We start from the raw sequence: 27,065 nt of genomic DNA, 5'->3' as shown, positions 1-27,065 counted from the left end.
TGGGAATTTCTAGCTAAAGTGAAGAAAATACGCCGAAGATCTAAGCTCAACAAAGGTGTCCATGTCTAACAACTTATAGCAAACACAAACAACACAGCTGGCAGCTGAATGCTACAAACGGGGCCCCATAAACAGGACTCAGCGATTTTGTTTAAGATCACAAGCTCCCAACCAACACTTGTGCCACAGAAGAATGTCCATTAGTTGCTATAAAAGCAAAATTGGTAGGGCTTTGTGATTGAGGGGACAGCCCAACAGGCACACAGGAGCTGACAAACACCGACACACTAGAGAGTAGTATAAATTCTTTAATTTGAGTAATTGCCACTCTTTTTTTTTCTCTCTCTCCCTAATATAAAAGCACATTTTATTTTAGTTAAAAACATTTTCTTCTGTGCTACACTGAATTACTTTCACGTTTATTTTCAGGTTAACTCCCAGTAGCCTCTCTACATAGCATCCAGTATGATCTTATATCATGAAGGAGAAAGCAAAATGCTCGAAACAGTAGCTAGAGCTGTTTTGTCCCACTGTTGTTTTCTTTAATCTTTTGTTCAGTGTATGGAAAGATGCTAACCTTTCTGGGCTATCTTAACCGCGGTGATGTCGGTGCAAAGTAAATGAGATTTAGTAGATATGTTTCTGTTGTCATTACTGAACTTCATATGCTTTGCAATGTAGGCAACGTGTTTTATTTCTCTTAACTTGAAAGAGGTTTCTGTCTTATTGTTGCAATTTATTAAGGGCAAACAATCTAGGGCTTATAATAGGCCTGTAGGCAGAACAAAGCCCTTGTCAAATGGAAGGGTTGGCTGCTCAGCTGGGTAGCATGTAAATGTGCAAAAAGAACTGTTCTGTTCAAAGACACTAGACATGCTTTTTAAATAAAACATCTCCTATAATTGAGAGTTGCCATTTAAGTGTTGTGTTGGAAATGTTAATTTTTTAGAAAATAATTTAACTGAAGAAAGCGGATTCTAATGGTTTTTTTTGTTTGTTTGTTTTGTTTTTTTTTGGGTAAACTCAGAATAAGCAAACTCTCACATACCACTAAGGTTACTAGAGCCCAAACATCATATGCTTCTATACTGGCAGTTTATTTTCATTATATATCACTGTGCTATGCAAGTTAGAATAAGTTCACTGTGTGAACTTGATCTTATCCACAGCATATATTTGGGTTTGGTTTTTATACAAGACATTGACGTAGTATCATGTCTCAAAAAGTAAGACAGTTTCTCATCATACAGCTCATTTTAAATTTCTCATTATGTGCCTCCTTTGCAAGAACTGAAATTAAAGTGACAGATAAAGATAACAACATAATAGGCGTTTTTTTGAGCACTGTTCCACTTGGGCACTAATAGCCCTTTTTTCCTCTGCTGCTGAAACGCATAATCAGGACAGTATCATCAATTAGATTTTTCACTTTAACTTTTCATAATGTTTCCAGACTTCGCTATTTGGCAAAGACAATTGGGACAGATTTCTTTATTTTTTCCTCTGGCCTAAGACTCAAAACCCCCCACTTCCCAAACTGTTACCACCGAAGAGTTTATTAAATGGCTGAAAAAGACAGCTGGTCCCACCATCTGTTAAAAATTTTCAGGGGCCAAATGAAACAGGTTACACCTTTAGCCATGCCAAGTCTTCCAATACCCCCTCCCTCTCACAGCCTGTGGAGGGCTAATCTGAATTTCACGCTCTGATTTTGCTATTGCTAATGTCTGAGCTTCTTATGTGCGCTTCTTGTAGTTGCTTATATTAGTTCTCCAGCAGCAACAAAAGCGATCCTCTCCTTTCAACCTCGCTCATTTGCAATCATCGGAATCCTGGGTCTATGGTCTCCTTTACAATAAGATACTGTACCTTGAAGGAAACCCACAGAGAACCTAATATCAGACTTCTTGGAGAAACAGTGAAAACCCAGGGTACATTTCTGTTGTTTTGCAGCCACTTTTCTATAAATGCTAATGGAAGTAATTCAGATGTGCCAACAAAGGCAGAATCTGCAACACACTGCAGGTGTGAGGGGGCTGAAACAAAGGGGATGCTAACCCTAATGGTATTTCTTGTCATTAACAATTCTTTGATGTTCCTACTCCAGGCTCTCTTTTATCTTGTAGTTTTTCAGCCATCTTTGTTAACATGCAGTGCAACTAAATCTTTTTTTTCCCCTAACCTTTAAAGACATCTGCAAAATGTTTATGCTAAGTTAGTTTCCATAGCATCTTTCTGTAACTCACATTGAAGTAAAATGAGATAAAGCTTGCAAGGTTATTATTAAAACATCAGTAAGTTCCTATCATTAAGTGAAAGGAGCAGATCGATAAAAAGAAACTCTTAATGTTACTTTAATAAGGATGAGTTTCTCCTAACATGACTGGGGATTAACTTTGGTGTAACAGAAGTGGTGTTTATAATATAGCAGCTCTGTTGATAAGAAGCAGTTGGTTTTACTTGGGCTCATTAAGAAAAGACAAATCACAAATATTTCAATTTTAAGAGATTAGTAATTTCCTGTACTAGAGAGCCTTTCACAATAAAAGATATTTAGGGGCATTTTAATTCTCCAGAAGGGATTTTTCTACCACTAAGTGGGCAATGGCATTCAGTCAAGGTGCTGTAGGTGGAGTTTCTCTGTATCCATCTGTCTTTCCATGACTTACAGATGGAAAAACGCTGTGTCTTTTAAAGTGTTCAACTCAGTAGGATGACAGTGAAATGAAATGAACAATCAAAGCACATAAGATGCCAACCTGAACTACTGCACAGCACTACCAGCAGACCCAGAGCTATGCTCTCATCCCACCGGTCATGTCCTGTTAGATCACGTCCCATTCTATCACAGTCTGTTGCATTATTGTTGCAGCATGCTGGAATGTTAAATGAGCAACACGATCAATCAATACCAATTTCCAATTGGAATTCAACTGTAAATCTGCATTGAGTTCAAAATGCTGAAGACTCCAACACAAGTAATCACAAGATACAGTTTCATGTAGCCTCTCATTTTGCTTTTCTTTCAAAACTTCATTTCTAACAGATCAATGTTATGAAATAAATTGTCTCTGCTTGCATTAAATACAGGAATTATCTTTGAATGTGAAAGTGAGCTTTCATCATACCAATCCTATCAAGAATACAAAGAACACTGGTTACATTCACTATTTCTCTTTTAGTTTACTTTCATCTCGAGACACAGAGACAAAGCAGTGGCAGTGTCCTTAATATACTGCCTTGTCCCAAGTTTCAGCTGTGTGGACTGACAGATTAAGCAGCTTCTCTTGCTTCACCGACAGCATTCAGCAGTCTTAGAAATCTGTATGAGAACTGGGGATCTTAGATTATCAATTTTCTCAAATTATTAGATTATTTGTAATTATGCTTCTTAGCTGAGTTCATTCCTGCGGTGGTAGGAATTACAAAATCAGAAGTTTCTGTTTCAAGGACGTTGTGATCTCAGTAGGAGCTGCTCTGTCAGATCAGCCTTTACCTAACTGCTCCAGTTGCATTAACTGTGTTATTTCTTGCTTGTACCTGGGAGCAGCAGTAAGAACAGAAAGCAGTGAATAAACTACATCACACCATTTGTGAAAACACCTCTTCTACATTCCCCTCTCCTTGCTAAGGACTCCAGCAGCAATTCCGTATCATCACCTCCCGGAATAGAGAGCTCTATGAGAATCACATCCACCAGAACCACAAAGCCCTGCCACCCCATCCCAGGCTCAGCCATCCCATCTACACATCTCACATCAGAATACCCCTCTTCTGCTACTGTTTTAGACAGATATCTTCACCTGACACTTGCCATGATCCATAGGATGATAATTTTGGGACACAGCCTAGACAGGTTTCCCTCCCTCCCAGTTCTGTGCTCCAGCCCAGCTGACTACCTCCAGTCTGTGTTGTGGCCATATTGGTTTTGCTGAGAGCTTCAAATCCAGTGTTCACTGGAGACTGTTCAGAAACTGGGACTTCGGTCTTCTGCAGAACACAAATGTTAATCTACCTACTTGGCATCTCCATTTCCCAACAACCTTACAAAATGCTATTTAAATTGTGGAAAAATGATCTTTCTCTGCAACTTAGTTAAAAAAATAGGGCTCTCAAAAAAAGCAAGGGATTTAATCTACTGCTAGCCTGATCAATAATATGTAATCTAGTTTGTGGAAACGTAACTCCAAGATGTGTTTTTCACTTATCTGTTCCTATGTCCTCTAGCATCACAGCATGAGTGCTACAGTAAACATTCCCCCAGTAACACACTGCATATATTTATTTTTCTGACTGATACTGGATTTATGCGTGTAATAAAATAATTTCCAATAATTCTTGGGAAATTCATTAAGATGAATCATGGCATCAGCCTGAGTTTGAAGACACAGTGTGCTATTATTCTGAATTGTTGGCCTCTTCCCTCCACAGTTCCAGTCCCAGCACAAAGGAGACACAAAGACTCTGACTGACTTTATAACCTCTAGCTCAGGCCTAGAGGGCTGCTCCCAGGTCTTGGCTTCTTACAGCATCCCGTGCCGCTTCTGTCAGTCTGAAATCCTGCTTTGCTGTCATGCAGAAACATTTTCTGTTAACTAAGCATTCTGCTACAACTCCTCTCGGGGGTGAACTGTCTTAAAGAAAAGGCACACTAACAAAACATACTTCTGATGCTAGCAATAAAACTGACATTATTTTTAATATCTCATTATCTGAGTAAAAAGGAGGATAGGTAAGATTATCAGATGCCATGTCTTGTGCATATACCAGAACTAAAACTACTTAGTTGTTTCCTACAGAGGATGACACTTCTGTGCCATATGGCCTTATTTTAAATCGTATGTACTATTATGTATCTGGTTAACCAGAAGACATTAAAAAATGCCAGAGTTTGGTTGTCTCCCAAAATTCTCCTTCTGTTTTGAGAAAAAAAAAAAATTAGGAATGAGAAGTAAGAATATGGTTGACTTCAGTTATTTATTTCATTGCTAACTCTTTTACAGTACAAAAGCAACATCTCTGTGCATGTTCAATTCTTTTAAGAGAAAGGAACTAAGTATTCAAATATAACCTTAAACACAAGCAAACAAACAAAAAAGGCAACATTTAAGCTTGGGGCTTAAATCTGATTTTACATAAATGCAAATCTGATATAAAATAGCAACTTGTACCACTCAGATACCTTGACTTCCAGTCCTTTGCTTCCACTACAAAATTACCTTCTTACTCCCTGTCCATAATGTCAAATATCTTTTTGCGTAACTGTGTACTTCTTCTTCATTTTTGCTGAAAAAGAAACTTGTGAATTTCTACTTACAGTTATGGACTTGAGCTCTAAAATGTGAGAATTGATCATCTGTTCTCATACATGTGAAACCAGGTAAAGATCAACAGATACTGAAATGAGAGCACTGAGCATTAATGCTGTGGGAACTGGGCATGTATTGCATATATTGCTCCATCAGAGACAGCCGCATTACCAGGTATGAAACACCTTGATTTCCTACAGTTTACTGAGTTCAATATTGAATAAGACTGCTGGATCTATAGACGCTACATTTCCTCTACTTTTAATTTTTAATATTGTCTACATTTAAATCTGTGTCTGTTTTTAAACAGAATAGAATATGTAAGTAAATAAAAACATTTTCTATCACTGTAATGGATGTTGGTTATACCAACAAAGGTTAGAAATCATTCAGTTAAGACTACTGTTAAATAAGATGCAGTAAAAGTTGAAGAGACTTAAGTATGGAAAATAGCAACACGAAGAGACTTCTTACAAATCCTTATGGTCTGTAGCCATTTATATGGAATGAGAAGTGCACCAGAGGTGTGTAAAAAGTAGTGTGAAGAAAATAACTGGTAGCTCCTTCTTACTTGCTGACAATGCTGTTAGAAGGCACCCTATTCCATTAGAAAGGACCATGTTTAAATAAATTCATTCTCTTTAAACCGCAAACAAAAAAATCCACTTTGTTTGCATGTGCCATGCACAGTTCTCATAACCACAACATACCAGAAGTTAGGAACTCGGTGGAATTAAAAGATGATGGGATAATTACTTGGAAGTACAAACACAGTTATATAATATAGAACAAAATATTACGTGAGAATACATTTCTAAAAGCATTATGCAACTACAGTAAATAACACAAGACAATCAGTAGCTGTTCAGTACTGGGGGAAAAGTATCTACTGCTTAAAAAATGTGGTCATTGCCACCAAAAGGAACATCAGCTTTTGGTCTGACTGGTCTCAGCAAAGTTTCTACTTTTACATTATATAGATGTATATTTTATAAGCTTCTAAGTATTTGCTCCTCAGATGGTGCGATGGGGACTACTGAAAAGATCCTCAGTACACAAAAGCCCTTTCCACCACTCTCATGGCATATGGGTGAGGGAGGTCACAGTGGGGGCAAATTTAAGAGGGCTGCAATTTACTCCTATTCTAAGGTCCCTTTATGTTACTGAAGTGATGTAAATGTTTAAGTGAGAAGCAAGTTTAAAATTACCAAATGAAAGGGACTGATCTCCAAAAGCTCCCTGCCCAATGTGTGTTGGCACAGAGAGTTTTCATGCTGCCAGAGCTGGAAGGCAGAACTGGCTGCTAGTGCCATTAGGGTCTGCGGAAGGATCTACTAAAATCTCTTGTTGGTCGTCACTCTTTACTCTCTCATTCACTGAAATGTGTTAAATGTATTACAGACACGGTCTATGAAATTTTCTTTTTCATAACAGGATTCAAAGTCTTTTATAAAATATTAAGAACAGGATGTTATGAACTATTAAGCAAAACACATTAATATTTCAGGACAATATACGTGAAAGAAAATAAATCAGAATGTAATAATAAATAATAAACCAATTGAGAAAATCTGAGCAGTTTGTGCTGACGTGCTCACTGACTGTGACCATCAGACTGACATGTCTCTTGCACTGCTTCTCCCTATTTCTTGGGGCACATTATGCATCTGTGTTTGTATCCCATCTCATATATTTTCAGAACTATATTTTTTAAAATTCTTTTTTTTTTTTTTTGCACATTTAACTGTGAAAATCTGTTCTGCCAACTCGTCACCAGCAGCACAATGTTGAGATGGCCCTTAATAATCTAAAGGGATACATGTGTACTAAAGTAAAGATGAAGAAAACCCACCTCAAGAGTGTTACGTGGTGAGTATGAAGTGAGTCAGCCAAACAGCATATGAAGAAAGGGGTGAGTTATGAAATAAAGCCAAGCACAGACCAGCTTCATGCACAGTTCTGACTCAGAACGCATAGCTCCGCAGTGGTTCTCAGATAGTAACTTCAAATAAAAATATTAGTGACATTAAACCAATATGAAAAGTTATATCAGATGTAGATAGTGGCATTTCATATGACAAGGAAAATGTTATATTTTACCCTTTCCATGCAATTCAAGAGTGCTCAAAATATGACATAAGATCTTTTGAAGTCCGTTTCTGATGACTAAGATTGATGCAAACTCAATAATAGGGAAGAAGAAACAGAAGAACCTAAGGAATGCATCTAGAGAGCATTTGCCTTTTGTTTGTGCTTGTTATTTAATATTCTGAAGCTGTGAACTTGGCCCATTCAGCAAAGCACTTAATCATAACCTGAAATTTCATTGGTTTCAGCAGGACTTGGGTTTCAGCTTAAGTGCTTTTCTGAATTATAATTTTTTTTTTACTTCTCTTTACTTCCTTATGAAATTAATACAACTGCTCCTCATAATGCATTACTCAGTGTAAGACAAGCTTTTGGTTAATAGACACATGATGTAATATCTAACTGGAAGGCTTGCTTCTGTTTAACTGAAACAATTGATAAACTCTCACTATACATAATAATGATGTGCACTGAACTAAAATAAAACATTATTTTCCCAGTGAAACTTTGTTATCAGAAAGGAGAGATGAAACCACAAAGCACCAACACTGCTAGAGCTCCCTAAGACCTATGCCAATATAAGAACATAGTTTAGTTATTGAACTGTTTTCAAAAAAAAGTCATTTTCCATCTAGATAAGTTGCAGATTAATGGGCCTGGAGAATGTATGCATTATGTAGGAAAAGATGTTATTTTTGATGAGGGATCATAACAAATACTTCTTGTTATATTCTGACAAAAAGTAAAGAAAACTGACCTTTATGTATGAATTCATATTAACTGCCATTCATGGTTGTAGTGCATCTTCTAATCTACATCTGCAGCTACTCACCAATTTAATGAGTCCTTAAGTTTTAAAGGCTCTAAAGCCCACACCCGGATGTACAGCAGAAGAGAGTAAGGAGTGAACTAAAGGACTGTTGCCTCTTGCAACTATTGTCACGCTGTGAGAGAAAAGTGAATGAAAGCTTGTCCTTGGAACAACAGAGTCCTCTTGTTCTCATCTGCCCTGTCCTGACTTCACTACTGGGTTTATTCGATGAGACAAAACTTATGCTGAACTATCTACCTTTAAACCCTATTCTAGCCTAGGAATGCTCCGGCCATATTTGCCTCTTGTTTCCTATGCCATTTTTCCTCATCCTGTGGTCAAAAAGATGGATCCAATGAACTTGGATTGCAAGAAATTCTGTAGCACTCCAAATGAGCATGGACTGCACCTCCACAAGGAGGAAGGTTTGTTAGCACAGGCCATGGCACTCACTGGGGGGGAAATGAAAACAAGCATCAACATTAGATCTGTATAACAAATGGTCAGATTTACTCAGCATCATTTATCAAAAATTAAGTCTGCTCAAAATGATTTTTTGAGGCAGTACACATAAGAAAATTTTATTTCCATAAGTTTTTACAAGAGATGTACAGAAAAGAAAGAATTGTCACAAATCAAAACTGTGGGTCAGAAGCTGAGAGGAAAGCAAAGTAGTCAGCTTTTCCACAGAAGTTGTTACCAGCAAAGTGTCTCTGTTCCATAGGAATTAGCAATGGTTTCACTAGGAATTTGGAAAAAAAGTGAAAAGCAAGTAGAAAAATTTGCAGGTGACATTATTTCATGTTATATACAAAAGAGCTGTGGAAGTGGAGGAATCACTCAAGCACAAAGATTAAGCCCAGGTTAAGCAAGATATGAGATACTTGCACAGACAACAAGAATACCTAGTCATAATGATGGTTTCAGTCAAAAGGGCTATATGAAGCAATCTGAAGTCAGATTCAGTCACCTAATATTAGCATTAAAACTGTTTTGCTTCTTATATTTGAAATAGTTTTTCTATTTATTCTATTTATTCTATTTATGGCAAACTAATACATCATAAGAAAAAATACTTATGAAGTACATTAAGACACGCATTACTTTAGATGAATTTACTCTGCACATTTTTGTAATATTAAAAACCATTCACAGCATGCAAAGTTATAAATGATAGAGTTTTAATATTAAACTAAGGAAATATAGAGCATTTTCACCGTAACCCCAAAAGATGCTTTCTAGTACAGTGTTCTTCTAATATAGATCAGTTCCTTGATCTTATTTTCCACACAGCAGTTGTGCCAGCACAACAGACGGGATGGCACAGGCTGGAAACAGCAGCTGGGGGAGTGGGGAGGAAGGAGCTGGATCTGCGTGAACTAACCTTGCTGCTAAGGAAATGTGCTGGTTAACATCAACACGCACAGGTAGCGCTGCTTCCTTTACTGGAATTGCTTACAGAAATACAATTTGTATCTGCAAAACCAGATCTAAATTACTGAAAGGAAGTTGCTAACTGAATGTCTATTTTTTTTAATGGATTACATAAGCAAGCACAAAGTTAATTAGAAGAGATTACCGGCAAGAAAATACTCTTACCAGTGTTAGTCAACAGAATAAGTTCAGCTTTGAGCAAAAGACACTCCTCTTGAAGAAGGAGGAGATGGGGAACTGAGACAGCTGTCATCTTCAGGGATAGATTCAACAGCTGACAGTGATTTGTAATACTCATCCTCTCCATCAAGCACTTTGATTTGGCTTGAAAGAAAACAAACAACATTTATTAAGTTAAAAAATCAATTATGTCAATATCTCCAGAAACAGAAACTTCTCTATGGATGCAAAAATGAAGGGTGCTAATGCAAGAAAAGAAAAAAAAGGCTAGAGTGATTTGATCAGAAAGGTGTAGCTTTTACACGTGCCTTTTATGTTTCTTCTGCTGCTACTGCTTATGATTGGAATCTGAATGGTTCTAAGGATCAGTGAAAGGCAATACAGTTTTTCTTTTTTAGCTATACAGAATGATAGACAAACTGTTTGCATCAAATGGGCATTTCACTCAAGCAATGGGGGTTGGGTTTTTTTTGTCTGTACCATATATGTGGTATTATTTTGGTAATGCATTTCAGCTGACAGTTTACTGTGCATATGAACCAAAGAACACATCACTAATTTTTGGGCAAAGCCTTATTGACACCAAGGGTCTTTTTTATTTTCTGGTGAAGTATGCTGAGCACTGAAGTCTCATATCAGTACTTTTGTTCCCAAAACAGGAATACAGACTTTTTAAAATAGTGGGGAGAAATTGAGTTAATCAAATTCTGCTCAGTCATGCAAAATTTTGGGCTTTAACCTTGACCCAAAGACCTTCTATTCATCTGATTATATTTAGAAGATCAATTAACAAGTGAGAAAATATTACATAAGCTTCTAATGTAATCTTGGAGTAGATGCCTTTGCAAGATCCGGTATATACTGGTCCTCACCAATCTGTGTCACCAGTCAGTGAAATGTTTTCATCACTCAAAAGTAGCCAATTGGACTTTCATAGACTTTTCAATTTGTACCTATTTCCAGGTGGTAATTGTCCACGAGACAACAAGAACTGACTCAGCTGAATTGAGAAGAAGCAACACTCTCTTGGGATGAAGGGCCTCTTAAAACCTGTTCCCCCAGGAAGGCTGCAACCCACTGTGAGTGAAGAGCTGCAAAGCTGGTCATATTCTAGGTTAGAGAACTTCAGGTTAAATACCTTTCATCTGACACCACTCATTAGGGGCAAACACATTGTAAAACATAAAGGTTATTTTTGCAGGAGTACTCAGAGAAAGCTGGGGAGCTGTTTTGAATCAGTTCTAGTATCTGCAGACAGCACTACATATGAGTTTTACATTTGCTTCTGTAGAAAACGTCCAATGTCAATGCACAGAGATATGTTAATTGTTTATTTTTAGAAGCCTCTCTAGAAAGTTTTGCATATTCTGTAATATCACAAAGGACTTCTTCTGTTTACAGTTGCTTAGAACTAAGAAGATAGATATTTACCCAAGTTTTCTTGGCTTCCTCTTGCTCCCTTGATATTCTAGAGTTCCCTGTGGAGAGGGCCAAGAACACACAGTCAAAGCAAAGCAGCAAGTCGTTAATTTTTAATTCAAAGTGATTTTGTGTTGAATGCAAGCAGATGCTGATAATATCAGAAGTCACAGCATAATTTTTTTGATCAAAGGGCTCAAGTGAGCCTGATGAAGCATGCATCTTGCTCGTCTTTGATAAACCACATCAATTATTCACCGTGAAGGCAGACATCCTGACATGAAAGCAACAGATAAAGAGCATAAGCACATGTTCAAGACGAGAGCAGAAGAACGTGGGGGTGGGGCTGGAGGGGCTGAAACAGGTATTAATAACAGAATTATTAACTGGAAACAAAGCCAGTAAAACAGCTTTATTGCCACTTTGAACTCACATTTAACTGGTTATAGTACATGTTGTCCTCAGGGCTATTCAGCATTTTGGGCTGCTGACATCGTCGACGAGGTGTTCTCAGCTTCTGTTCAAGACAGTTTTCTGAACCTACAGTAAGATAATACTATTTAGTTTTAAGCTGTGCCAGGTGCTGTGAACGTCTTAGGATATTTTAGTCAGTAAACAGTCCTTTCTTCTGTCCCATTTGGTCCCAAATCTATTAGCAAGTCTATCCTATTCAAAGTGAGCCCAAGAAACTTGGGAAGTCTTTGTTTTCTGTTTTGAAACTTAGTTCAAACACAAGTTTTTAAGCATAGCTTCACTTTTACTTTTAAAACCCTTTTTTTATGCTTCCCTCTGTACAAATCACACAGCTCCGTATTCCTTTCACTCTTTATCTGAGTATCTTCTGCTATCTAAGCAGGAAATGAGGATACCGTGACCAGCCAGGGATACATCCTTCAGCAGCAGCAAAGACGTTTTTCTACAGTAGGAGGTAATAAAGCTCCTTGACTTATGAGACTTACTCTATTATCACCATTTTTATTATATAGAAAGGCTACTTTTTGATGTGGCTCTCTGCTTAATCGGAGTAATCAAACTAGTTTGGAATTACACTTTCTTAATATAATTTGTGGTGTGCTGTAGAGTAACAGTTGCTTAAAGCCATCTGGAAAGCAGAGGCTAAAGATGAAGGAAATATTTTGGAAAGGAAAGATTCTGAAAAGAACTGACAGCCTTTTTATTTTCATTTGTCTTTTTTTTTTTTTTTTTTTTTCTCCATGTTAAGGACAAAAGACATTATGGTGCACTGTACTATATTTCACCAGGAGTTTCTGCGGCACATCCTTCAGATTACCAGAACAAGTGCTTTCAGGACAAAACAGAAGCACTATTTACTGAAAGACAGAATGGTGGGTAAAGAAAGCTCATTCATTTTCCACGTAATTCTCTCAATATCTTTGACTTTTCTGACATTTCCCTCCTAAAAATTATTTTAATGACAGTGTGAACAGAGAGTTTTTGGTGGCACATTTGCACTCTGTACTGCATGGGAAATGTGATCTGACACAAAGGAGCAGCACAAAGATCAAGCAGTGCAGGAACTCCTTTTAAGCATTTCAAACCTGAAGTCAGTGTGCGTTGTGCAGATGTAGGGCTCTCATCCCACAAATCCATGTTTAAGATTTGTTGTTAACAAGCAGGTAAACAAAGAAGGTCTATCATATATTCAGGATCACAGCCTGCAAATACTGCATTTTTCTGCAGTTACTGAGGGAGGTATAAGAGGTGGTTGCACTTGGGCCCTTGCAGCCAGAGGACTGACTGTTCTATATTTTCTTTCACTGCCTTTTTTCTGTCTCCACGGTAAAATCTCTAAGATATACTCTCTTGGAAACTATTGAACTGTGGTTCTTGTTGCGGGAGAGGATCACTTACTCTGAGCCCACCATCATCTTCCCACACAATGCCTGGAATTGATGGCAAGTTAAATGGCACCGGGGAGCTGACTGCAGAGTTAGGTCTCAAATTAAAAATTATTTTATAGAGAAGGGTTACATTTTTTCATTAATAAAAAATAAATTTTAACTAATATGCTTGCACTGCTTGCTAATTATGATACCCAAACCTTCATTGATTTATACTTTTCAAGTTCAGTAAACCTTTCTATTCTATCTCAATAGACTGTAACAGCTGACCCCGCTACTTCCACTGTATAAATCCAGACAAGGCAGAAGCTGCTCCAGAAAATGCTTGAAGACTTGTGGAACTTGGGTTCCCAAGTGCTATTCATGTCTTTGGAAAGTTTTTTTTCCGTTACATTTAGATAGCAGATAATGATAATCTTCTCTCTGAAATCTCTGACAGTTTTTGCCAAAGGCTTGCTGCAGCCATGTTCTGTTCTTTCTGTTTGCAGTGAAAGTTATTCAAATTGACCTTAGAGTATTCTGCCATATCAGGTCAGTAGGCATTCCAATCTTTGCAAGAAATGTGTTCAATTGCAAGGCCATACAAATTCTTTTTTTCAACAATGTAATTCTTGAATAACTCTCCAAAAATCACTTTTTTCAGTCTATCAAGAGGTCAGTATGAAAAAAGCCCCAGGCCTCACAGTTATTCATACTTTCACACATCTCTCTGCAGCTTGCCAAAAGCATACGCCACATAAATATTTGTAACTTCTCAAACAGTACTGCAACATGATGGGGGGGGGGGGGGGGAGGGTTCTTGTGTTCTTTCCCCCAGGATGCTGTTGAGGCCTTCATGTTATTTTTCAAAACATCTGTATGGTCTTCATTTTTAAAATGTCTTTTATTCATTAGGATTCTGAAACACTAATATTTTGTTCTAGCTTTTTATATTGATGCTTAATTATTCCTGTGTATTCCATGGGTGGTCTGCAGCTTGTGTCCTCCAAAGGAAATACCCTTTCAGTGGGCCCATTTGTCTTAGTGTTTAGCAGCATACTACACGAACAGTAAAAAATCTGGTAACATTTATCATAAACTACCATATCTGGAGAAAACTGCATTAACATGTGCTCAACACTCAGCAGTTGAATAGGCAGTTTAAATGGTGTTCTATAACATTTTGCTTTGATGGCAAACTTAAAGCATCCAATAGGAAAAGCTAAAAGCAGCAGCACCAGTGTCATTACCAGTGCATTATTTGTGTTGCACCTCAATTGCGCCAAGAGCCCAGCACGCCCAGACTCCCAAGTTTCCTACAGATTCACAATTTGGATAAGAGAGTGCACACATGCACTTCCTTCAGGCTGTCCTGTAGCACTAGCCTGAACTAGCCAAGTAGGGTAACTGCCTCCCTTTTGTCCAGAAGAAAACTTTTCTTCCAGTGAGCAGAAAATATTCACATAGCAATTTCCCAATCTCAATTAATAAATCCTTCATGACAGCACATAAATAACAAAGTAAATCTCCTCCTGACAAGCTTGCTATGTCAGCTGATCTGGCCAGCATAGGACAGACTGAGGTTCTAAGTGTCCTCCTTTCCTTGCTTGAAGCTAGGCAAACATCCCTAAATCATAGAATAGCTAGGTTGGAAGGGATCTCAAAGATTATGTAGTTTGAACTCCCCTGCCACGGGCAGGGCTGCCGAGCACTAGATAATTCTGCCCAGAGACCCATCAAACTTGGTCTAGAACACCTTCACCCACAGCTTTTCTGAGCAGCCTGTACCAGTGTCTCACCACCCTATGAGTGAAGAATTTCTTCCTTAATGTTGCTCACAGTGAAGGGAATTAGAAACTGGCAAATGGATAAATTTAACTATAAAGTACATACTTATAAGTAAACAATCCAATGGGGTTTCTATTTAATCCTCTTCTATTACTACTAGCTATTCTTCTTATTCATCAGTTACGGCAGAGACCAGGGGCTTGCACTGCTCAGACGGATTACGAAGATGTGTGTTTTCAAGTAAATGTAAAGTCAGACATTTAAGTTACATTTTTCAGAACTGGGAATTGCACAATTGGAAAATGGCACCTCAAGGAAGACTTGGGAATCCTATGTATATTCTGCTGAGCATCAAGTAGATTGGGAGCAAAGTGGAGTGCTACTCCACAGAAACAAGGAAATGGTTCTACCGTTGACTGCAGAATTGTTTTAGAGAGAGCCCTGTAAACTGCAGAATGTTTTGAGAACAATTTGAGATCTTGAAAATTTGCTTTACAGTCAACAAAAATTAAAATGTGATGTTCCATTGTTTCAAAAGAAGGATAAGAATGTTTTGAAGCAAGTCTAAGCTCCTGTATAGAAGGATTACTGGTGGTGGAGGGCTTTTTACTCTAGGAAACACAGGCCTGAAATGCCTGAAGACCACGAGAGGAAGAAAAATCCAATTTAAATACAGCACAAAGTGAAAGCAATCAGACAGGAAAAAAAAAATTAGCAGTATGATGGAAATTCAAGATGAGATTGGAAGGTTTTAGAAAAGCTATACTTTAACTAAAGCTGAAGTTAAAAACTATTCAAGATACCAGATGGGTCTCTTCTTACCTAATGTGAATTCATTTCTTTGTGAGTCAATCTGCAGAAGATTTTTTGTAGATTTTTTGATTTCTGGTATCTACTTTCACCTTTCAATTTCCATGCATTTCTTCTTGGTTTTTGTATGGTTGAAACAAATATTTTTCTTCAGTTAGCCATCACATCCACCACATTGACACTTTTCATGAGATCCGAGTTTGAAGTGAATGAGTTTGAAGAAATTAGCAAGTTTCATATGCCATACCTTATTTAGATGATTTTCTGTTTAGAAATTCATTCTTTCAATAAACTGCAAAGGACTTTCTCAAAGCTGCACAAGCTGACAGTCAGATACGGGGAAAGACTTTGAAATGCTCTTTAGCTACAAGACAAGGACTTCTGCACCAACGATTTGGGCCCTGACTGATACTTACAGAACAGCTGAAAAACCTGGAAAAAAAAAAAATATGTTTTTCTGATGACTTCCTGTGAGGCGTATGACTTCACTCTGATACTTAGAGAAAATCTCATTTAGATGTCCCATTTGCCCTGCTTGACTCAATATTGAAAACTTGTAGACAGGCCCTGGGCATACTCTTCAGAGGAACTGCAATCATCATTCCTGCTCCTGAAATAAAGTTGGGGTCTTCTTCAACTGTTCATGATTAAGTCCTTGCTTCAAAAACCTCATGATGCTGGTGACCTTGCCAAACACTTCTAATTCTTCCTATCTGGTGAATTCTGCTGAGAAAATGGTGACCTGCATTTGGAAGTTGTAAAATCCACAGATGCGAATCAGGTTGTCTTAAGACTGGTACAGCACAGAGAGGGCACTAAATTCTGGATGACATCTTACTTTTAGCAAGGAATGCACCGAAGGGATCTTTGCCAATGCGTCAGTGCTACAAAGCAGGCTGCATCGCTGACTCCCTTGCTGAAGGGACTCCATCCACTCCAATACATACTGAGGAGTGGAGTAGAGCAGTCAGTTTATTTCTGAAGCCATTCACCCAAAAAAGGTTTGGAAGGCCTTGTATTTTTCTGTTTCAGGTGAACACAAACTTAACAACACAGGATGAGTAGTCCTTCTGTAATCACTCAGACACAGGGAGATTTATCAGATGAGGAGAAAGGGCAGCTCGGTACAGAAAATGGGGCCATATTTATTATTAACATAGTAAGCAAATAAAGTAGATAAGTCAGTATGACCAAGAAAAATAGTAAGCATGTATCTGATTTCCAATCTATAATATCAGACGAAACATGAAAGTGCAACCCTTAATTATAAGCAAATATTAGCACAGACTCATGGGATCTCATCATAACATCTCAAGGTCTACATTCATGAAAATTTAAGCAATGTTTAAAATCATGTTAATTTGTTCTTTGTTTGTTTCTTTTCCTGCCAGTCTAATTTATTCCAAAAGACTTTGGTTCTCAAATCTGGATATATTGATCATGCCTATGTAAAGCATTGTAATAGCCCGGGGAGAAGACTTTTTGTGGAAAAAAAATTGTCTTTGTTCTCTTTTGATAATTTATATTTATTTTGATGTTTTCAAGCATTTCCAGTTCTGAATCATTTTTCAAGCAGCAAGTTAACTTCACTGTTTCTCTTGAAGTCTTGGTCAAATTCAGAAATGACCTCACACACAATGATAATATACATTCTCCTCCTGGACTGGCTGCTAAATGGGTAATTAGGTGCAGCACGCTGATTTCAAGGAACAGTTACATTTTCTTCTGTGCCATACAAGCCTCTTCAAGAAAAGGACCCAAGGGGCTAGTGATTCTGGTCCCACTCGTATCAGTACTAAATGAGAGAGACTGAGCATCGCTTATGCAGTAAAAATGCTGTAACTGATCTAGGCTTTGTGATTTTAATTATTTCAGCTTCATTTTTAAAGAAGAGAAATTCACAAAGAGCACATACTGCTGTCAGGCCACAAGTGTTTACACAAACAATTTCGCTTTCTCATTCTGACGGTTTTCCACCCTTTGCAAAAATTTGCATCACACCTTAATTGCAAAAGGGAAGAAAAATAAAAAACTTGCTGAAGAAGCAGAGTGAATACTCAGGTAGTTACACTGAGCTATACTCAGTCAGTGAACTCAGTGAACTCCTCTTGTGCCTGCCTGCCATACTTACGCCAGCCCAGACAACACTATCTTGCGCACCCCTGTATGAAACCACATTGTGACTGTAGCACACAGAGACTCACAGCACAAGGTATCAGCACACTGCCTGTTACATGTTACCTACTTTGAATATGTTAGAAGCAAGGGCAGGATAATGGCTGTAATAGGCTTCACAGATCAAGTTCTGTAGAGTAATCCAATAGCTTCATATGGGAATAATGAAGTTACCAGGTCTATGCCATACATTATAAATATGAAGTATATTATAATAGTTTAAAAAACCCAACAACAACACAACAAGAATAACCAAAAAACAACCAAGAACAGGCGGCTGATGGAAAACACTATCTCTGGAATCAAAGATGGGAAGAGAACACTACAGCTAGAAGACAGACAAAAAAGGTGAAAAATGAATCAAATATGATACTGAGAAACTAAAGAGTAGAAGAAAAAGAAAGAAACAACTACAAATGGTACAGCAGTAGAATCTAAGTTCTGGCAACAGAAGATTTGATTAATCTAGTAACATCATGCGCCTGGAGGCAAATTGGCAGATTTAATATTATTAACAATTGTAATTCTCTCCAGGACACCTCATACTTACCCAGCACTTCAATATGTTCAATAAGGCCATCCACTCTGTTGATATAGTGAGAAATAATACAATTGGGAACCATTCTTGCCACCAAATTCCCTTACTCCCTTCCTCTACAGAGGAGTGCCCAGGAATATTTATAGGGGTCGATACTTTTCATGCTGTTAGTGGCAGGCATGCATGGAAAGAACAATAAATCACACGTTCTTCAAGGAGTTAGAAGGCCTCAGCTCTTGCTCACTTGCAAAATATCCTACTGGAGCTTGGCTCAAGGGTTTCTAAGGAAAAAGCTGTTAACTAATTAAAAAATATATATCCATTAGTGCTTACGAAGAGAGATTAATTCTTAACAAATCCTGCAATTGCTATGCACTCAAAGCTCTTGCTTGGATTCAGTAGGTAAAAATAACAACTTAGATTTAATTACCTTCAGTGCAAAGTGCTTTGTGGTCTAAATCTATAGCTCTAAATGTAGTTACCGGATTCACTGAAAACACAGAAAATCTGGAGGGGCAAGAAGTCCTATCATAGACAGTTATAAAACAAAACAAAATCGAGCTTCATGATCACCTCAGATCCCCCACACAACTAGATTCACTAGTGGTGAACTAGACTTCTGTTTATTCAGATGGAGTGTGTTCCTAGTGCCAAGAGCCATAGACTGCTAGGGAAATTAATGTAGCCTCTTTGATGTCATGTGCATCCCAGAATCTGTAACACACTGCTAAAACTGTGAGCACAGCCTTTTGTTTATAGCCCTAAACAGAACCATTTGAATACACACTCTGAAAGAGCTCGTAACAGGAGCAATGCGTTTTCTTCCACCCAGTGATTCATTACTTACAGCTTCGTTTTGGATACTGCAGTTCCATGCAAAGACATATGCTTTAGATTATAAAGCACATTAAGCAAATCATAAGTTTTTCAAGATGGTATGTAAAGGCTGTTTTTTGCATCTGTTTGTTGCCAAAGACCCAGATGATACTGTAATTAGAACAACAAATATTTTATGTGAAATCAATCATTTAGCTGTCTCCGAACCCCAAGACAATGACTTTGTCGGGAATACAAGATGCATAAATAGTTAGAATCTTGGCTTCGGTTGTTTTTTCCTTTTCCAACACAATTCTGATCCTTCAGTTTTTGTCAGTTCTTTCAGTTTCTATTGTGACTGACTTAACTATAGAGTGAAAATGCAGAGATAAAACAAAGCATACCGAAGAACTAAACTGTCAGTGACTAACACAGAGGAGATCCAAACCTGTCATCAGATAGCTTCTGCAAGGACAGTCCTGAAGACACGTCTTCCTATAATCATTGAATATACACAACCTTCCATGCGTCCTGCATGTAATAACATCTACAAGAGAGTTTCAGAGGTGTGACAAACAGCCAGCTAACCAATCAAAGCCAAAGAGGTTGATATAAATGCAACTTTAATTTTAGGAAAAAAATCATGTGAAACCATTCTGAATGGCAGAAAGTAGTTCTGATCGATGAAGAAACGTTAACTGATTATTTTTCTTCTCATCCTTTTATATGACCCAAATACATCCAATTTATATGTCCAAATACAACCCAAAGCAGTTACAGAAGCTGCTTTTTATTAGTTCTTTTCAGAAGAGACAGTTATTGATGAAAAACAGGATATTCCAGGTATGCTGGAGTTAGCACATATCACAGCACATTTCCCGGTCTTAGAAGACCTGTTTGATCCAGTAACTACCAGGTGATAAGAAATAGCTGTTTCACATTAACATGTGAAGTGATGCCTCTCCTGCTCTTTGAGTGATGCTGTATAATCAATATGAGTGACTGAAAAAATTTGCAGGAGGAAAACCTACTGAAAGCAATTAAATACAAAGAGATCACTTCTGGATTGGGAAATCCCAGAGCCACCAGCCTAGCATGGTTTGAGGGTGTACAGGGCAAATCTCTCTGCTTGCCCTACTTTTACACTGTACTCCAAGTTTTTGCACTTGGTCATTCCTATACAGAAAATTAAACAAAACAGACTATGCTCCTTGTTAAGTTTTCATTTGTGAGGCTTACAACTTTGAAACAATCAGGTAAGAAATCCACTCCAAATAAATGCAAGTAGCCCAGATCCCCAAGGAACACCTGAAGATCAGAGTCTTCAGCGCAAAGATGATCTCAAAATTAACATCTCATATTGTACTATGCATGCCTTTTTGATCACACTACATGAGATTAGCACGAGCTTCTGAAAAGCAGCAGGAGAATACTCATGCAAAGAGAAATAGGCAAACCAGGCATTCTTTAATTTTTCTAGACATGCCCAATTTTTTATTTCTGTAAGCATTAGTTTAAGATACTAGTCTTGAAAGATAAATGCTTGGAAGACTATACAGCCCAGAGGTTTGCTGTGACACAAGCTTTTCTCATCAGCAGTGTATCATAGCTGGGACTCAGCCTGTTGGTGCAGTTAATATATTTAATGAAGTTAAGAAAAAAGGATTAGAAAGAACCTCAAGTGACTGCATAGATTTCCTCATCTTCCAAAGTAAAATCACATACCACGATGAAGATATAAGAAATTTTCAAAATTTCTCAGGTGCAAGAGATCTTTAAAAAAAAAAAGTATCATGACAGCATCATCAATTTCAGAAAAATCCTCCAATGTACAGCTGGATCTGTTAATGCACAAGATTTCAAACTGTGGATTGTGGATCTCTCAAGAACTATCATGTGCTAATATGCTTTGGATAATTCCCTGGACAGTTGGCATTGGTTCCTCTTATTGATGCCAGCCATAAAGCATAGGAGGAAAAAGAACATAGAAATTAACACTGTGGTTAACTTTTGAAAATAAAAATTCAAAATATTCAGTACATTGGAGACCAGTAACAGATCACAAATTACCTTTCTAACACTGCTTCTCTACAGGGCCAAATGCTGAAGCTGCCAAAAATGCATCATACAAATGTAGGGAGCTGTGCAAGCAAAAGTAGGACAGGAGGCAATCTGTAAGTTCACAGTCTGTTACAATGTGGTTCATAACATGCACATGTTTCAGAGTTGCTGTCCTAGCATATAGCCTGGATGCTTTTAAAAGTAATCCCTCACCCTCTTCCATACTGTAATAATAGCATTTTTATCCCATATCCTCAGAGATTAAGCCATTTGATTGACTTTGAATTCTGGACACACAGGAAATTTGTATTAATTTAGCATAATGATGAGGCGCAATAAAGGCTCTGTGGAACCACAACAGCATGGTCTCTAAGGTTTTGTTCGTTACAGAAACACAATTTGCATATCTAAAGGCATGAAACCATGGGTCCATATTGATACAAGTAGTATCTCAAATTTGAGTGCAGCAGATTCAGCATATATTTCAAAGAATAAATGGTAGAAGACCAAGATAAAACTCTCAGTAGATTTCTTCATTAAGAAAGGGTTTTGTTTTTTTTTTTTTTTTTTTTTTCCTGAAATCAAGGTAGTTGGCAGCAGTAACTTTTAAAGGAAATATTAAAGCTTCACTGAAAAAGCGAAAAAGCCACTAGTTAAAGATTTGCTTCCTGGTTGCTGAAGTCATTTGGTTTGAGATTGTCACTGCTGGAAGTGAAGAAGGTACCCAGGTAAAACAAAGGAAACTAATGCTATATGGCTGTGTGCTACAGAGACCTATTCTTTTAAGGGGGTGCAAATTGTTACCAGAACTCCTAACATTAGGCCTACAATTAGTGATGATTCCCAAACAATCTACAAACCAAACTCAGGCCAGCAAATTCCCAGGGAGTATTTTGAAAGAGAAACTGAAGAAGCATGAGGAAACTATTCAGTCAATAGCAGAAATAGAAAAATAAGTAGGACTGGAAAAAAACTTCAGGCATTAAAGGTGCTATTTGAACGAGCGCCTAGTGCTTTTATCTCTTTCCGAATCTAAATCAGTTACCATTTACTTGTAACTTATGCTATGAATCTGTGCTGTGTTAGAATGCTGACACAAAAACAAAGAGTCATTATGTCAAGACTCAAGGGCAGAGAGATGTAGTTCATTAACTTTCATCCAGAAAAGGTAGGTGAGAGCTTCTAGCAGTGGAATGGTCCACTCAGGAAACAGAAGAGGTGCTCAAAGAAAACTGAGGGAGCTCTGCCAAAAGCTTCAGCATCAGCATGCTCACTTTCAATAAAGTAGTTCTAGACTGTGTATTTCATGATTCCCAGCTGTACCATCTGCATTAAGAGTTTGGGAGTGAATTCAGAGCATCAGTTCTTTTCATCCAGTACTTCCCAAAAACATTTAAAAGAAACTTTGGAAAAGAACTTCAGCTCACAGGAGCAGAGGAAGACATACATGTGTGCATATACAAAAAAAAGTGAATTAGCTGACTTTCTGATATTACAGTGACTAACTTACATGAAAATATGTTTTGTTTTGAAATTACACTTCTTGACAGGGCACAGCTTGCTGCAATACATCAGCCCACCATGTCTTATTACCCTCTGAGCACAGCTTTGCATGCGAGTGTCACTTGTTTTAAATTAGTAAATTCTACAGGATTGAAGTTATTTCTCTTATGAACATACAACTGATTTTGGTGACTTTGATGACACTTTATTCCTCAAAGCTAAACAAATCCTCCTTTACCAGAGTGGCAATTTTCGGTTTCAAACTGAAACAATAACAGAGCTGATTTTTTAAAAACGTTTCAGCTCACTCCTTCCTGAAAGGAAGGCTCCTTCACAGTGTCTCAGTGCAGGTACACAAGATTTCTTGTCACTCCATACCAAATGATTTACAAAATTTACTTTGGGAGTTGATTTGTTTTCCACTTCATAACTACTTGATTATTTTTTCAGCTCTTTCTTACAGTTCAGTACTACATTCTTGGCTGGTAATAAACTAATATATCCCTATAGAATAGCTCAAATTCTGTGTCCTGATTCTGCTCTTGGTCTGTGGATGCTACAGAGCTAACAAAATTTGAATTAACACTTCATTTGCTACTGTGCACTATCTCCTTGTGTGAAAGATCATCAAAGGATCACACAGAGTTGCAATGTGAGTAAACTACTACACTGCAAGTATACCTATTGCCATGCAATGCCACTTCTGATTTGTCTGACAGTGGTACACGAGCAGTCTGGCCATATTAACATAACACTGTTCCATAACATATCCTGCTTCTCAGTAGGACTAATTAGCTTAGGCACGGCACTGCACTCATCCAACTACACTGCCTCCAGGGTCTGATTCACATCTAGCTTGAGCAGCTTTGCAAAACACTGGCATGCGCGGAGTCACTATATCATAAATTTATATTATGGCTTATTCTACACTAACTTTCCCACGGAGACAAAACCTAAAAAATCAGCTTTACCACTGTGAAGAGATTCAAAGTCTGCTGTAAAAGTAATGCTGCAGTAATACTGACAATATCCTGTCCCCAGCAGAAAGGCTCATATCCTGAGAGTGCTAACAACGATGCACACTTTCACCACTAGAATTAGTACCTCTGAAGTCAGCCCCAACATTAAGCATATAAATAAGGGAACAAATGGAAAGTACCATCAAACCACGTTGATAATAATGTGGTTTAGAGAAATATGATTAAAATAGAACTGTGTAATAGAATCTCAAACTCTCCCCTTTAGAAAGGACTGACTTAATTATTTTGATCATTGAAAGATCCTGTGAAATAAAAAGGCCACAAGAAAAGAAAAATAAGTATTTCTCTTACTTATAGAAGACATAAGTGATTTTAAAAGTCCAGTACTCCTTCTATCAATACAATACTTGAATTAACTCACAAAGCAGTTTGATTTCAGTGATAAGTGAGAACCATTCCCTTCCCACAAACACACAGTAACATGGAGGAGTACTCAGGTTAACCTTTGATGACAATTTCTTACACTATATTTTTCAGTAATATAAGCTCAGAAATAACTTTTGGTTTTACAGAAAGTATAATCTTCACATGTAGCTGCTCAGTATTGTCTAAATTAAATGAATGTGAAACTGATGGGTGGACAGAGGCGAACTGAAGATAATCAGCAAAATTTATGTTTTCAAATAAAGTACGAAACACACAAATCACTTTAAAGAGCCGTATAAAATTATCGTTTAGAAAAAGAAATTAACTCACAGTGTTGCAAAAAGCAAAAGATATGACCCGTGGACCACAAGTTACAGTTGTTTGCTTTCACAAGGTAGTATGGCAGGAAATTATCTCCTTCTCGTCACGCATTTCATTTTTGATTAGGTGATTTTGCATTATTTGTAACTTCAAAAACCAGCCACAAAAATATGAGGTGCCAAGGATATTTTTTTTCTCTGAAGATACTATTCTCTGTAAGAAATCTGTCTCCAACACCACATACTGCAAAACAAGATTTTCAGTTTTTACTGCAGACACTTGTGTCAGCAATCTACATGAACTCAATGCATTATATCATTCCATAATGACAGATCACTCAAGGCCTCATTTTCCTTAAGATAAAAGTTATTATTTAAAGATACATTGCTTTGTACTGCATCATCTGGCAGAGCCAGCAAAGGACTCGCATCCCCATCACACTCTTCTTTCCCTCATGGCTGTCAGGGCTGCTATCAATGTGAACAGAGAACTTGCAACACTGGCCTTGAGAAGAATGAATTTTCCTGTCATCTCTGCTGCAGAGTTTAAGTTAGATGCTTAATGATAATTCTGTAAACTTCAAACTACTTATTTCACTGGTGCTCAGCACACAGAAGGGAAGAGACACTCAATAACATTATGAAGAGCTGCATGATTTCTTTCTCCCTTGATACAAGAAGCAGCAGTGGCCGATGCCAGTGTGCAAGGCAGATTCGAGTCCTCAGGCACCAGCCCACAGAAAGGAGGCTGAGCTCTTCTGAGTCTATCCTGTTATGAAACAGCACGGCTGGAGAGGAGTCAAGGAGACTAGGATCTGACAGAACACATATGGACACCTTTTCTACCTTGATTTGTGGATGAGGAAAATATTCAGAAGTAAATGTTTCACGTCCTGCCATGAATCACATAATTGATGAGAAGGCAAAATCCTGTACTTGGTGTAAAACCAAAGTGAGAAAAATAGTGATCCTGCCTGCAGCTGGACTTTCCTTATCATTTCAAAGAACTTTGGGTATTTATATACTTACTAATTTTTAAAGAGAGACCAGTATAGCCACATAGCATGAGATATTGAACTGCATCTTGCAGCATGTGATGCTGTTCTTCACTTTTCACACTCCTTAACAATTCTCACTGAGTATAGCTCATGGCAACCTGGGGATAAGAAGTGCTTTGCTACACTCTGCTAAGTGTAATTACGATGGCATGTAGCCATACTTCTAACAATTAGTGAAGACTTAAACTATGGCATTTTAACTTGGTGTCCACCAGAAAAATGTAAATATTGTCCATACTCAATGGGAAAAACAAACAGAGTGAGTGACATCACAAGAAGCGTCTTTTTTAACGGCATCCAGAAAGCTCTTCTAGATCATGTTTGAACATGAGAAACTATTACAGTAGAGCACAAAGTCAATAAAATGATCGCACCAGACTTGCCAACGTGCATAAGGGTTTTTATCTTTAAAAATAGCCCAGTATTTAGCTGTATATGAATGAAAACGCTTAAACATTTCTGAAAGGTGTTCCTGCTGCTTGGCCATTAGCATGTTACGCCACAATAATTTAAATCTCCTTTCTGTTCTAGGCACTCAAGATCACGGCCCTCCTAATTTCTGAAGTGGGAGACAGGGGGAGATTTCTGCTTATGTGGAAGAGAAACATTCTGATAAATATTCTTCTGCACCCAAGTTAGAAGTTAGTCAGACTTCTTTTGTATTCATTTATTTCTTCACTAACACTGGAATTTTAGGGCAACAGAAACTTTTTTTTTTGTGAATTCAGGTCATATTAGCTAACAGTTTCAACTGAATTTACATGAAAAAACTTCAGAGATGTTGAAACAATTCATTCTGGCATCTCAAAAACAAAACATTTTGATTTTGTCACAAGGGGACTCCTTTCCCAAAACAGAGGAGGTAGTGCTGCCACCCCTGATATCCAAAAACTCAGTGATTAGGCCATGCTCTTGGATTGTGAAAAATGTAGCTTCAAACACCTCCTTTAACTGATTTGGTACAGAGACCTGAACCCAAACATCATGCTTCTCAGGAGAGTAACCTAACTGCTGGGCTAAAAAATATTCTTAGGTAGTTTTCTCTCAGCCTCATTTGTTGAAAATGTCCCACTTTGCATAAAGTAGTTAAATATTCATTGAAACGAAGATTGAAAGCCAGGTGCTGGCCTGCTTTTCTTTTGACTGCTCAAATTGCTACAGTCTCAAGTCTATGCCCTACTTACTATTTCATGCACATTCCACTGATGGGAGAAAGGGGAAAAAGAAAAAATGCTTTCTTCTCCAAACTTCTACATCTGCCTTGGGCATAGCCCACACCACTGAAAATACAGATTAGTGAAAGTTTTGAGCCTTACCTTTGGAAGGACAGTACAGAAGGCAAGAAATTATCACTTTCCAACATGTGGAAAAATTTAGAATAAAGCCATTAATAACAAGAAACAGTATTATTCAAAGGAAAAAAATGTGAGAAGTCTGCATCTGTTTGTATCCAACATTTATCCCTATTGGCATAATTAATAAAAAGCTATGAATAAATCACATGAAAT

At 37.7% G+C, this 27,065-nt stretch overlaps 1 protein-coding gene across 8 annotated transcripts in view; it reads right to left on the bottom strand.

The window, feature by feature from the left end:
* Positions 1-4,985: 4,985 nt before the first annotated feature.
* The window catches only part of MYO3B (myosin IIIB), a 195,584-nt gene continuing 173,504 nt past the window's right edge, over positions 4,986-27,065 (bottom strand). For 6 of the 8 annotated variants that reach the window (XM_052674958.1, XM_052674959.1, XM_052674956.1 and 3 more), the window contains 3 exons: positions 11,675-11,781; positions 11,254-11,300; positions 8,679-9,966 (listed from right to left, as the gene is read on the bottom strand). In XM_052674958.1, coding sequence (XP_052530918.1) covers positions 9,831-9,966; positions 11,254-11,300; positions 11,675-11,781 — 290 coding nt within the window. In that variant the 3' untranslated portion in view covers positions 8,679-9,830. The other 2 variants (XM_052674960.1, XM_052674965.1) reach the window with 2 other exon arrangements.

Source organism: Tympanuchus pallidicinctus, unplaced genomic scaffold, assembly GCF_026119805.1.
Source record: "Tympanuchus pallidicinctus isolate F22 unplaced genomic scaffold, pur_lepc_1.0 scaffold15, whole genome shotgun sequence".
Lineage (NCBI taxonomy): Eukaryota > Metazoa > Chordata > Aves > Galliformes > Phasianidae > Tympanuchus > Tympanuchus pallidicinctus.
The sequence above is the reverse complement of the archived record's forward strand: the minus strand, read 5'-3'. Positions and strand labels throughout refer to the sequence as shown.